Source organism: Podarcis tiliguerta (genome assembly GCF_965153285.1).
Source record: "Podarcis tiliguerta genome assembly, chromosome: 3".
In the NCBI taxonomy this organism is placed as follows: Eukaryota; Metazoa; Chordata; class Lepidosauria; order Squamata; family Lacertidae; genus Podarcis; species Podarcis tiliguerta.
The window spans coordinates 56,556,129-56,570,674 of NC_139536.1; the positions used below are offsets into that span (position 1 = coordinate 56,556,129).

The window sequence follows — 14,546 nt, forward strand, 5'->3', positions numbered from 1 at the left end:
CTAGTATACTCAAAACACATTAGTAAAGATTTAATTGTAAACTGCTTGTGAAATATACTCTACAGAAAATTAGCACTTCAACAGAATGCTGGTGAACTGCTAATCTCAAAAATCAAGAATTTTCAGAAATTATCTTGTAATATCCCAACCCGAATATGAACTCCTGCTGTCATTAAAAGATCTAACCTAATTTTATGTATAACTAAAAATTATCTTTAAGATGAAAATTAGCAGCTATAACACAATGCATAGCCATAGCTATGTTCCCCCATCAGGCATATTAAGTGTTTGAATCATCACACATTGTGCCATACTGGCCAAGTTCACACATCTTGCTGAACGCTGGTTTATAGAATTACAAAAATGAAGATGTACAAACTGCAGTGAGCCTCAGTTTTGGGTACTTCCCAATCCTCTTCCTGCATGGCCAGGATTATGTGTTTGGAAGCTTCTGCCTTTAAGTGCAGCTTGCTATAACATCTGGACCCAGAAGTGTGTTTATCAAACTGTGGTGAGGCAAAATCTGCTGGAATTGTCCTGGTCACACAGCAGGAGGAGATCATGTTATAGTTTAGCATGATAGACAAATGTGGACACTGAATTACTGTAAAGAAGAATTCACTGTGAGTTATCTTCATTTCTTCATTCACCATTAGGAATACACACACACTCAGGGGCTATTTACAAGCAAATCACAATAGAAAACTTAGTGTTTTGTTAAATGGAACAACCTTGATTGGTAAACTCCATCCATGACTGCTACGAGAAACACACCTTTATATAACCTCATTATATTCTGAATTCTTACCCATTTTGTGCAAGATCAATAAGTACTAAATCTTTTTCTAGAAGAACGACCACAGCATATGGCTCTTGGAAATCTAAGACAGAGACAACAATGCAACAAAAGAGGAAGCCTAATTAATAATTTAATAAAAGCAAACATTGATTCACTGCTGATTTAATATTTTGATGCGTAATGCAACATGGGAGGGAAACAGATTAATGCCATAAACATTATATATGTATGTACATACACACCCACACCCACACCCACCACTTTTCACCAAATCTTTGTAACTGTTTCCTAAACAGTAGTCCCAACATAGTGTACAATACCACTGAGCAATTAAAAAATGACTAAATGGCCATAAAATATCTAAGGACTTCAGCAGGAACCAACTTTGAAAAAATACAATAGGACAAGAGTGTCTTCATCTGCCTGCAGAACAACACTGAAGAGAGTGGCAAATAGAAGGAGCTCCCCACTCCAGAGACCCACGGAGTATGCAAGCAAAGAGGGACCTCCACTGCTGATGGCTTTGGGGATGAGTTCTGCAAAGTCTCATTCATCTTATTTGGTGGATGATTTCTTCTCCAGTAAACAATAAGCCTGCCATCCAGAGCCATTGGCAGCATTGAAACCCAGGAAGCATTGCTGTTGCCAATTCTGAGAAACGTATGCGATGTAGCTACAACAACAAATATGATTGGCTGTTTGGTATTGTGGCATCCTCATATTCACAATATGATCTGTGACTGGCTGAGAACCAGTTTGTTAAGAAGAAGAAGTTGCTGCGGGGGGGGGGGGGGATACATGAACAGATAGAACAGTGGGGGGTTACTTGAGAAGGTTCTAGGCACCTCAAAAGCCCCCATGTCACACTAAAGAGAGCTACTGGGCTTACCTATATAAAAAGTGTGCTTGAGTGAAAATATGCTCTCAGCTGGGATCTAAGCTCCTTCGAGCTCTTACAGGGTTTTTATACAACTGTCCAAGCTGCCACCACCCGCAATCAACACAAGAATAAAAATAGCAACAAGTAACACCAACAAGAACATACACTGCTCAGGCTTCCCTGGATGTATGAAGCAGTGTAGAAGTAGAGTCAGTTAGACCAAATCAAGAAAAAACTAGGTAGCCCAGAGTAATGAAAAATATATTTTACAGTCAACAGTTCTTTTTCCTGTCAGGTGGGACACGCCTAAGATGGCAATAGATAGGGTGGGTAACCCTGGAAGCATAGCCTGGAACACACACTGTCAAAAGAGTGCCTCAACAAAGGCAAACATGTTCAGCCTAAAGAACTATGCGCACAACAACAATAACCAAAGAACCTGGCTGAGGGAAATACATTCCAATAACCCAAAAGGGGCAAAAAGCTCAAAATCAGTGCAAATAATAGTCAGTGGAAAAGCATTTATTTTAAATAGGTGAAGTTGTGTGGGAAATTGGGGGTCGGGGGGCAGAGTACAGTATGAAACAGAGTGGGGAGTGGTAGAGCTGACAATAGAGGAAAAACAAGGCTAGGCAAGTGAACAAAACAGCAAACTCACAACTAATCAACTCACCGCCCTCCAGGACACAAACATTAAATTACCATAAGAAAGAACCCTGAGGCAAAGACACAAACAATTCCACATACACATGGAAGATGCTACATTTATTCTCTCCCTTTAATAACACAAGGAACAACCACAAACAACCAAGACCAGTTAACAAGAACAGTCAAAAAAGGGAGCCTGAGCCAAGGGAGACAGAGAGACTTCTCTATATGAAGGGAGGTGTTTAAACTGGTGGGGGTTGGCACAACTTTAATTTAGCTGCAATCCTGCCTGTAAGCACTAGAGGGAGCTCACATACCACCTGAGAGCATCTTTAGTCAAAAGAAAAATGATCATACACAAAAAAATAGGTTATGCATTAGACAGCACTGCCACCAGCCCATGGAAGACATTCCAGAATATGAGGTCTACTCTTTCTCATAAATGCTATCTTGCTGTCCAGATAGGATGGTACCAGAGACGTGTAAGTTCTCCTCAGATTACTCAAAAACTATCTACGATCTTTCAACATTTTTGAGGAACCTTTTGGAAGAAGGCCCCACCCTGCCATGAAATCATATAAACAGTAAATAAATTTCTGGAATTGTTGCAGCAAAAAACTGCTGTTAAGCAGTCAAACAAGTGGGAAGAATTTTTTTCCCCAGGACCTACCATTAGGGTATGGAGTTTCACAGAGGGTTAGAAAATCAACTATTGAATAATCCATTTCTAAAACAGCAGTGCTCTTCCCGTGCATAACTGTTAAACAGGGTCTTCTTCCTACAGTGTCATATGACAAGCCACCTGACAAGATGATGAAAGGTTCTCTGCAAAGAAAGAATGAAAAAACAAGCAAACAGTTAAGATTATAAGAGACAGCATTAGGAGACTTATCATCAGAGATCAAGAGAGCAACCAATAGCACTCTACACTGTATATGTGGCACAATATACCACTAACCTTTTGTGTTAGGTGTGCTTGGCTTAAGAGTTGTACAAGAACACAAGTTTGCCCAACAGACTGAACAACTAGCTGAAAAAATCCATTCCCATTGTGTTGTTCTGTGTAAATAGAGGCACTTGTTTGTCTTTTAAACCGTATTTTAAGCAGTTGGATAAACTACTGTTGAGAATTCAGTACATCTCCCCACTTATTCAGAAAGATGCATATGCAAAATGCTGCCAATAAATGCAACTAATCTTACGAAAACTTGTTTTTCCTTCCTTAGATGTGTCACACAAGTGTGAAACTCAAAATTCACTTTTAGGCAGGACCAGCCCATCCCTCATGTGGACTGAGACAGCTGCCTCAGGCAGCAGAATCCAAGGGTCAGTGTCTCCACGAGTGCACCACCTGCCTCTGTAGGAAAAGCAACAGCAGCTTCTGGCAAGATCTCGCAAACCTTTTGTCAGATCTCCCAGGAAGCCGCCACTTCTCGTGTCTCTGGCGCTGCCATGGGTGCTGTAGCCCCTTGCCACCAGAGGAGAGAGAAGAAGCAGTGACAGCTTACAGGTTCTGACAAGATCTCCCTGGAAGCTGTTGCAACTGCCTCTCCTCACTTCTGCCATGGCAGGGAGGACACCCCACCCGCCATCACCAGAGAAGGAACAAGTGGCTGCTGCAGCAGGCTCCAGCGAGATCTTGTGGACCTCTGCAATAAAGACTATTTTCTCTTTTAGATATATACTACATACAAATGGAGACCCACAAAGTGATATATTAGTGATAAATCTGAACATAATCCTGAATCTGAACAGTAGTGTGGGAATAATTTATTTCCCCTGCACATGATGTATGGAAGTCTGACAGGTTAAAATGCATGCCACACCCTAATTCCATTCCCTTTCCTTATTCTAGGATTCTTTAAACTTGAAGGGCAATGCAGAGCCTGCACATGTGTGAAATAAGTTAGGATTAAATAAAAACCACTTCCTCTGTGATTCAACCCATGACAGGGGTCAAAGAGCCCTCAAAAACTCATAAAATCCTAACTGGGAAGAAATTCTGGTTAATCATTTAGCGTCTCCCACTTCCAAATTACTGTAAAATGTAAGGTGTTTTATGTTAATTTTGCTCCCTCTGTTTTACTTTCCACTACCCCCAGTTCAGGAACGCAGGTGGCGCTGTGGGTTAAACCACAGAGCCTAGGACTTGCCGATCAGAAGCTCGGCGGTTCGAATCCCCGCGACGGGGTGAGCTCCCGTTGCTCAGTCCCTGCTCCTGCCAGCCTAGCAGTTTGAAAGCACGTCAAAGTGCAAGCAGATAAATAGGTACCGCTCCGGCGGGAAGGTAAACAGCGTTTCCATGTACTGCTCTGGTATGCCAGAAGCGGCTTAGTCATGCTGGCCACATGACCTGGAAGCTGTACACCGGCTCCCTCGGCCAATAAAGCGAGATGAGCGCCGCAACCCCAGAGTCGGCCACGACTGGACCCAATGGTCAGGGGTCCCTTTACCATTACCTTTAACTCCAGCTCAGTGTTAAAATTTCCCTTGAGGTTTTTTTGTGTATCTGGAACTATTGTTCCCCTTGTATTTTTCCTGCCCAAAGTAACATCCACTTTACTACTACAGCAAATGATTTTAATTCATATTCCACACCTACGTATTACAAGTCTGTAATTTAAATTGTTGCAAGAATTTAAGAGATTTCTCATTCAATTAATTTTAACAAATAAATATTTTTTGCATGAAGGTTGTATGAAGACAAAGTGCATGGGAGTTTGAGGAGCCATTTACTTTCACAACCATCCTTGCTTCCAGTCTATTTTTATGCAGTAACAACAACAACAGCAACAGCAACAACGCTGAATAGAACTGAAGGTTTCATGAATAAACAAAGTGATGGTGGGTTTGTCACATTTTAAAATCATGGAAGTACTTCAATAGCTGTTTAGATTATTTTGCCTTGCAAAGTCCTTATTTTTTCTCTACAAATATCCAAAACAAAGTTAAGTAACTGTTTCCTAATTCTTACCCAGCTCTGGTAGTTTTGTATTCCACTTTAAGAATAGGTTTACAAGGCTCTGGCTTCTTTCCATCTTTTACCTGCTTTCCTAAAACAAAATATTTTCTTATTTACATTTAAAAATAGTTTGATAAATCTCAGAAATCACACCAAAATCTTAAGAATAGTCCCATATATTTAAAAGGTTATATAAACACTACCAAGTATGCATCATACTATCCTTGCAGATTTAATGCAAATAACTCAATTGCTTTTCTTATAAACAGTAGATATTTGGCTGTAATAACCAACACCCCATGTGCTCTCTTACCTGGAAGAAAGTCTCAATCCACTGAAGTCAATGGGATTTACTCCCACATAAACATGCACAGGACTAAGTTGGAGAATTATGAAGAATAAAGAATCCCCCCCCCCCCTTCATTGTATTGCTGTCAGAAAAACTACTTTATTTCAACATTTGGTCGTGATATATTTTAAAAGAAAGCAGGTTTGACCAGCAAATTGCCAGTTTCACAAAAAATCATCTCCACTATATAAACACTGTATAAACTGATTAGAACCTTTTACAGTTACTAATTTACATAAATAGTGAGAACCTTTTCAGGGCTAATAGGCTAATTACATGTTCTGCTAATTTATAAGAAAGCTATACAAAACTGCAAAGCAGGTAAAACCTAGACATTTTTACGTCAATGCATAAGTCTGATAAGGTGCCGCTACAGACATCTTTTTGGACATACAATAGTAAGATTATGATCATACGACACATCAAAATTCCTAAAGTTGTGAAAGGTGTACACAAAGGTGTACAACAGTGTAGCCTTAGATTTTCCCTGGCAATCTTATGATAAATGTACTACTGGTGCCTGCACTTAGGGTGAAAGTAATCTTGGATTACAATAGTGTTGTGCTAGTTTGATATGTGCTGACTCCTTCCACCCACTCACACATTAGGTTAGTAGTTGGCATGCCCATATTAACCAGGAAAGCTAACTTTTGAAGCAGCTCTGCAGGCATCAGTGTTTAGCTCCATGGCATGAAAAGCTTCACCTGCTGCCTTCTGCACATCAAGCATTTGTGGAAACCACCAGAGGAGACCAGGTTGTTGCCCCTTACTGAGCTAGTTCACAACCCTAATAAAATACGTAACCAGAAAAAGCTGCCTGGTCCTATTCTACCTTGGGCCACAAGAGGTGCACTTGAACTAGTTTTCTTTTGCATTACTGCCTACATTAATAAACAACTCCACACTTAGCCTCCAAAGCAATGGACTTTCAAAGCCAAATCCTGACTACAGGAGACAAGGCAGGTGATATAAGCAGCAGCAGAGTTGCAAATATATGGTACAGTTTAATACCTTCTTTCAGCACATGGTCCTCAAGAATAGAGTGGCATGAAGTAGCAGCCACCGGTAAGCAGTTTAGATGACTTAGCCTGCAAATCACTCTAAAGCCTAATGTATACACACTGTTGACTAGAACACACTTCCATTTTGAACTTACCATGTGGAGTGATTGTCTGAAATGGCTTGGTAGGATTCCTTACATTCCATATAGTCAAGGTGCCGTCCGAATGGCTACAGATAAATTGCTTTCCTTCGTGGTGCCAAGCTACAGAATGGATTGCCTGATCAAAGGAGGGGAAATCAGAACTTATTCAAAGCAGTAAGCAGAAATCTTAACAATTTCATTCAAATATTGCTTAAATGCTCCACCATAGTTCATGTGATTAAATAATGTGATAAAATACTATTTTAATGCAAAACTGTAACACTGATTCTGAAGATAGTTTTCTTTAACAAATCATTTTATGTGTGTTGCGAAAGTAGTTAAACTATTTAAACTCACTTTGTTTGGTTTAAAACTGCTATTGAAAACCTAATACAATGGTATAGTACAGTGGTGCAAATGAGAAAAATATATAGATATATATTTCCAATTGCTTTTGGAATTGTTATAGTCTGTAAAACTGAAGAGAACACCTGTATCTTTTGACAAGGGTACAATTGTCTGAAGTATTGGTGAAAGACACAATTTTCATAATGACTTTGTTTCAATGCTATGCTTCCCTACAGCAATGTACTCTTTGATCTTTTTAGCTAGCGTGCATTTTGTATCAAGATTCAATTGCCATAATCAATGCATGAGGAAGTGAGCTAACCTACAAAATGTTTCCTATACAATTGATTTTGGAAGTCTGACTGGTCAACTGGAATTGCACCATGTGATAATCGGTCAACCTCCTATCTGATGAAAATCATAAAACTTTCACATCATGCTATATTGAATATGTACTATTAGTCAAGAACCAAGAATTCTCCTGGTGTAAATCAGCATTCATCAACATCTCACCAACTATGCACATCTGAAAAGGTGACATTTGATTTTACAAGGCAATGACAAACGTGATTTATAATAAAATGAGAATCAGATATGACATGTAATAAACAGGACCTGCACTCCATGAAGGCTTTGCTATAAGCAAAAAATGAATCCAGTTTTTAGACTTACTAAGACTGCTGCATTAAAACACATGTATAAAATATATATCTTGTTATTTTCTACTTTGACTAGAACATTAGATTGCTGAAGTCATACACATGAAGTGCAGGACTAACATCCTGCAGTGGTGTCCAAACTTTTTTCAAAGAGGGCCAGAGTTGTTGAGCTTTTTTTAGGATTGAAAGGATTGAAGGACTAGTGGAAGTAATAAGAGTTTTGTGTTTTGTTGTATGGAGCAATCATCAGCTAACTCAGCAAAATACTTCAGAGTAATTCTTCAAAATAATTGCAATGTAACAGCTAATACTATTGAAATTTCTGTAATTTGGGAGCACCTTGACAATTCATAGCAATGCTAAATAACAATCTAGTACTGTTACTAGAAAAGCAGCTCTAAAAATTAAACTTATTTAGAAATATAGCCACCCCTGCACTAGAGTAATAATCTGGGGCCAAGTCAGATGCCATCCAATTTCAACTCCCATCAGCACCACGCAGAACAACCAATTGTCAATGATTAGGGATTATGGGAGTTGTAATCCAACAACATTTGGAGGGCCACAGACTAGTCACCCATGCTATATAATGATAAAGCTTCAGAGACTATACCTTTGGTTTTCAGTTTTCCACTAGGTTAGATCTTCTCACTGTTAAACTGGTCAAGAAATCCCAGAATTCCCAGAACATACTTTGTAAAAAGTGCTATATGTTATATTGACTATTGGATTAATTACACGTAGACTTGAAATTTTTGGAACTATAAAAACTCAAGGCCAGTGATATTTTACATACAACACATTTGAAAAGGCATTAAAATGTAAATTGAAATTAGTCCATCAGATCAAAACACAAGGTGAAAATCAGATTAACAATGAGCCCTGTGACTTGAATATTCCAGCCAAGTATACAGCAATAATCCTGCATTAAACTATTATGAAACAAAGCAAACCACAATGTACTACTTTTATTTTTTGGAAAAAAAAAATTCTTTCAAGTTAAGGAATTGCTCATTTCCTAAAATGCCTGTAGCGTAGCTTGTGAAACCAGATGCCTTTCTAGGTTTCTTTGATGTCATTTTTATTTCCCCACATTATATAGCTACTTCTAGATATGGTATAAAATGAAGCAAATGTATTCTCTCTGTATTTTTTTACTTCTTCTATCAATACAGTGGTACCTCGGGTTACAGAAGCTTCAGGTTACAAATGCTTCAGGTTACAGACTCTGCTAACCCAGAAATAGTACCTCGGGTTAAGAACTTTGCTTCAGGATGAGAACAGAAATTGCGCGGCAGGCCCCATTAGCTAAAATGGTACCTCAGGTTAAGAACAGTTTCAGGTTAAGAACGGACCTCTAGAACAAATTAAGTTTTTAACCCAAGGTACCACTGTACAGATTCCCAAATTATTCTATCGCTCTGCTGCAATATCAGAAAACTTTGATACAAGACTTCATAAACTGTGCATTCATAGCCTCAGAAAGTCCACATGACCACGTTTTTATGTATCACAGCAAAAGTCAGGGTCAAGAAAGAGAAACAGAAGTGACTCAACAGTAACACAAGAAAGTGATGGAAACATTTATTGTCTCTGTACTAAATGTCGGTCTCAAAGGAACAACAAAAATGAACAAAGGCAACTGCATGAGGAAAGGTGACATTTTCTGCTGTAGAACTGTAAAGCAGATTTCCCTCTTCATTCTGGAAGGGGTCTAATTGCACACAAGTGATGTGAAAGTGTATCGTGACAGGAATCATCAGGCTAGGAAATGTTGTGTATTGCAGATAGATACGCCTTGATTGCAGGGACAAGGAACCTCCAGCCTCTAATTAGGTCTGCCAGGCCTCCCCATTTGGCCTAAAGCCCAAGCCACACCCACTGGCCTATATCATGTCAGGTGTAGGACAAATAAAAACATGACTGAGCCAAAGGGGGTTTTGTAGGCACTACTGATCATTTGCATCTCAAAGCCCTGGTCCACAGCACTTTGACTGTTTGGGCTTGCACAGCTCTGTAAACGGTCCTTTTACGCCATAAAGTTTAAGGGGAAAATTTAAAGTATTTTCCTGTTCTGCCTTTGTGAACTTGTTCTAAATGATTCTTTGATAACAGAAAGCACCCTTAAGAATACATTTCCTGGAGCTTTGGGTAGAAGAGATGCCAAGCCAAGCCATCAAAAATCTGAAGAAGTGTGCATGCACACGAAAGCTCATACCAATAACTAACTTAGTTGGTCTCTTAAGGTGCTACTGGAAGGATTTTTTAAAATTTTATTTATTTTATTTATTTTGTTTCGACTACGGCAGACCAACACTGCTACTACCTGTAATCAAATCCCACCACTTCACACTTCCCACATGAAAATATTGCTTGTTATCTGTCAGCCCTGACAACTGATCCTTTCCTCAATTCATGAGCAAGAACAGCATAATTTAGAAGACAACCGGGGTGGGGGGAAAGCAGGAATCTGGGGAGCTTTTCAACCCATATGCTTTAATAATACCAACTGCAAATTAAGACCCTGGTTTGCAATTACTCAACTTCTGCAAGTGTACAGTGCTCCTTTCCTCTTCAGTGATGATGAGCTGGATATATAAATTTTAAAGCACATCACTTGGGTGCAATCCGTCTGTGGAGGCAAAACCTGTCTGCTACTCCTGACCACAGTGAAATAGACCCCATTAGCAGGGCTGACACAGAAAGCTGAAAAGATACAAACTGTAGCCCTTCGGGTCCCTGCAATATATAGCCCCTTCTTCCACCTACACCCCATTTTGGGGGAATATATCCAATAGGCATTTCCCAACACTCTTTGTCACATGGAAATGTCATGGATGCTTTAGCTGAGATTCCTGCATTGCAGGGGGTTGGACTAGAAGACCCTTGGGTCCCTTCCAACTATAAGATTCTACAAATAGGCAGAGAGATAGAAATGCTTGGAACCATTTGAAGAAGGCACAGCATCAAAGATACATGCCCACCAAACTGGGAATCTAGTTTTGGAAGTGAAAGAAGTGGTGCATTTTGAAACAATTCGTCATTCTCCAGACTGAGGAGCTGGATTCAGTTGGGATTGTGAAAAGTAAATAATTTTATCCCACTTGAACCAAGATCCTTGCAAAGTGGGAAACAAGTATTTATTTTTTACATTTGTGACATCAGTATTCTAAGTGCGAAACAAGTGCAAATCTGCATGAAGGAGGTAGGTTCCTATCCATCACTGATGCCACTGCCAGAGGTACAGCCCATAAGACTTTATTAGACTTCTGTGTATAATATAAAAATATAGTCAATCGTTGAGTTTTCCCTCTGGAGGACTACAACTTGTAAAAAAGAGATTTTCATCAGTTCTTAACACAAATGGGCAGTAATGAGGAAATGAAAAAAGGGAAAGGAAAGTTCAAAGAATTTATTTAGCTATCTAATAGACCCAACATATTTCAAAGAATACTTGCTTCAGGATAACTAAAACAGATAACTAGTACTATATTAAGAACGCTGAATATTAAAACATCCTTATGTAAGAATAAGCATACTATATCAAATATGAAAATAAACGAAATTATCATCCAATATCACCACTATTTGAGATGGTGGATGATGCACATAATTAGATGTAATGTGTAAAAAGTGTTTCTTGATTGGTGTTGCCCCTCCCCTTTTTTATCATCAGGCAGACTTGTTGCAGAAAGCAAAAATTCACACTGAAACATGGGAATTAGAGGTTGGGAGAGCGGGAGATTTCACCTCTTCCCCAACGTTGCTGAGTACATGCCTTGAGCCCATATACAAAGGCACTACTTGAGCCCATGAAAAATGCTCCATTTGCTACTTTTTCAGCTTTAACTATATTTGAAAAATTACATGAAAACATACCAAAATAGATTTGGTTATAACATTACCAATTAAATAGCAATGTTCATACATGCCTTAATTTTAACACTGAAACAGCTAAATAGAAACAACTTATTTACACTTACCGTTTTTTCTCATTCTATAGATTATATCTTCACAAAAATGTGCACTTCACAACCAATATTTTCAATTTTATTTTTATGTAAGCTGTTAACAGCTGCCATGTATCTAGTTCCAATTGATAATTTTATCTACTTCTTATAAAAGCTGTTAACTTAATCAGATTTTACTGCTCTCACATTTTTTCTATGATTGATTTGTTACTCATTCCTTTGGAGAACAGTTGAGTTTTGTCCCTAGGGAATACTGTGGTAATATGGGCAAAATCTTTACCCTACTCACAAAAGGTAACCTGCTTCCACTCAGAGGAACTAACGAGGGGGAAAGGTAGTGCTGATGATTTAGCGTGTCACTGATTGAAAACCCGGGGGGCTGGGCAGGTAGTCTCCCGGACCTGCCATTATTGTAGGAATGTTGGTAGCAAGTTCACTAGCTATTATGCCACAATATTTTTTAGATAACTACCTGGATATGTTTTACAAATTTTGCTCAATATTCAAATTTTAAGTAGAATTATTAGTGCTAAATAACTGACACCACAGTAACCATTCATTAACACAATGTAAATGTTTCCATTGTTCACAGTGGCACAAAACAAAATTAGATTTGGGACTCAAAGAATTCACAAACGTCTCCTAAAGCATCCACCTCCAATGGAAATCAGTAATGAAGATACATCCCACTCAACTAGCAGCTTCCCTCCTGCACACAGATATTATGGCAGACACGTAGAAAACCCTAAAAACGATGCAACTCAATCGTTTCTAAAATATTGATTTATGTGCTTGCTATATATATTCCACCCTCTATTTCCAAGCAGAGGCATACCTAGGGGTTGGTGAACCCGGCCCCCTGCCAGGGGGCACAAAATTCACCTATCAAGACTATGGAGTGTATATGTGTGCAGTGATGCGCTGCTGCTGCGATCGTGGCCAGCTCAAATGCAAGAGAAGTTCCCCATCCTTCTCGCACCATGGCAGAAAGGTGTGCAGACTTTTTTGCCCTTCCTCCTTACCTCACCCTCACTCCAGATGCTTTGAGTACTTGGGCTGTGTAAAACGTAGTAATTTTTAATTCGGCTGTTGTAAAGTGTTTTTCTTCTGGGGTGTGTGTGTGCCAATACAGCTCGTTGCCAAGGGCACAAGGAACCCTAGGTAAGCCTCTGTTTCCAACTAAAGACTAGTATTTTTAAATTGAGAAAAATCAATCTCTAATCCATAAATTGCAAAGTGCTACTTTCATAGAATTGTGAGAATGAATCCTTGAGTATCTGCACACCTAGAGTGCTCAGCATTTGTGTGAGAGGAACTCCAGAAGTATCCTTGCTTTTTGCTGTCTTTTAAAAATGGGTACTACATTAATGCAAATCATGTTGGAAATCAGCTTTAGAAAATGAAATTTCCAACTTGCACCACGTGTATTGATATTTAAATTCAGAAGTTCCCCCACCTTCCTTTCAGAACGATTAAAAAAAAATTGTAGGGTTTCTAGGGAGAAAAACATATCCAGAGTCTGCTCCTATAGACTATACTGACTGCCCATGAGGCTATCAACTATAATGCAACTAACTCCTAGCCTAATCACACTCACTAACCTTTGGGTGTAGGGCAAATTCCAGTCTTGGGGTTACAGCAGGGGGCCACATTAGTGACATCACACATCAAAAATAGGCTTCTGCCTCCTGAATGGACTGAAGACTCGTCATAAGATGTCCTAAAAAAGGAAAATATTTTCTCTCTTTTATAGAATGCTCCCTTAAATTAGCCAATATGCTCCTCGTTTTGGAGTAATCATGGTTACCAGGGCAGCATCTAGAATGAAATACCAGAAACTGGTATTTGTCTTTAAATGTCATTCTGATTAAACAAGTTGAGAACAATTTAGCATCTTAGTAGTCGTGATGATTTCCATATGCCTAAAAGTGGGTTTCTGACTGTTTGTATGGAACTTCAAAAGAAAAAGGACTATTTGGCAGAGAATAAGCATACAAAAAAGCAACAGGAAAAAGTTATGTACCATCACACACAACCAATAACAGAATCAGTATTAGTTTCCTTCTACTATGCTTATTTCACAAACTATTCTGTAAAATGTTAATTTGCTAGGTAAAAGGGCAACTCTGGAAACGATACTATAGCTACACAACTCAGCCTCCATAATAACAAAGAAAATGGAATAAATACCCAATAATGTTTTTGATTAAGTATCTGAACCACTGGAATGTGGGGATAGGGATACTTGCTCAATATCCTGTGTTCATAGGAGAAAGAGCATTACTACAGGACATCAGAAAATTTCAATAACAACTGCCCTGAAGGGCTTTGAAATCAGGCAGAGTATTGCATTGCTATGAAAACAAGCACCGTGCCAGTGATAGTAACCTTAAATTGCAGTTTAAATAGACACTAAGGACTAACAGAAGGCTTAGAGATCTTCTCCTCTTCAAAACTGTACAAAAGACTTACCTGACATATAAAGGAATAAAGGGAAACCCAGCCAGATGGGTGGGGTATTCTTATTCTTATTATTGTTATTTCAATTTCAATTTCATTTAAAGTTTGTACCTCTTTTATTACTCAAGCGCCTAGATGTAGGTAGAAAAAACATCTGTCATCCTCAGTAAACATTTGCTAAGTTTTACAACTGGTAGAGAGAATTAATCTCTACTGAAGGTGAATATCCCTGGCATTCTTTAAACCAATGAACTGGTTTGCCAATGAACCCTGGCAAAAAGCGAGTGATGGCTACGGCTGAAGCCTGATGAAACTCAAAAAAAGAC

At 38.9% G+C, this 14,546-nt stretch overlaps 1 protein-coding gene across 6 annotated transcripts in view; it reads right to left on the reverse strand.

The window, feature by feature from the left end:
- STXBP5 (syntaxin binding protein 5) overlaps nt 1-14,546 on the reverse strand; it is a 119,037-nt gene that overhangs the window by 49,856 nt on the left and 54,635 nt on the right. For all 6 annotated transcript variants that reach the window (XR_014509828.1, XM_083434800.1, XM_083434804.1 and 3 more), the window contains 4 exons: nt 6,795-6,918; nt 5,302-5,380; nt 2,998-3,152; nt 809-881 (listed from right to left, as the gene is read on the reverse strand). Coding sequence is in view for 5 of the 6 variants with exons in the window: in XM_083434800.1 (XP_083290926.1) it covers nt 809-881; nt 2,998-3,152; nt 5,302-5,380; nt 6,795-6,918 (431 nt within the window). In the remaining variant the exon portion in view is untranslated. The remainder of the gene's footprint in view (nt 1-808; nt 882-2,997; nt 3,153-5,301; nt 5,381-6,794; nt 6,919-14,546) is intronic.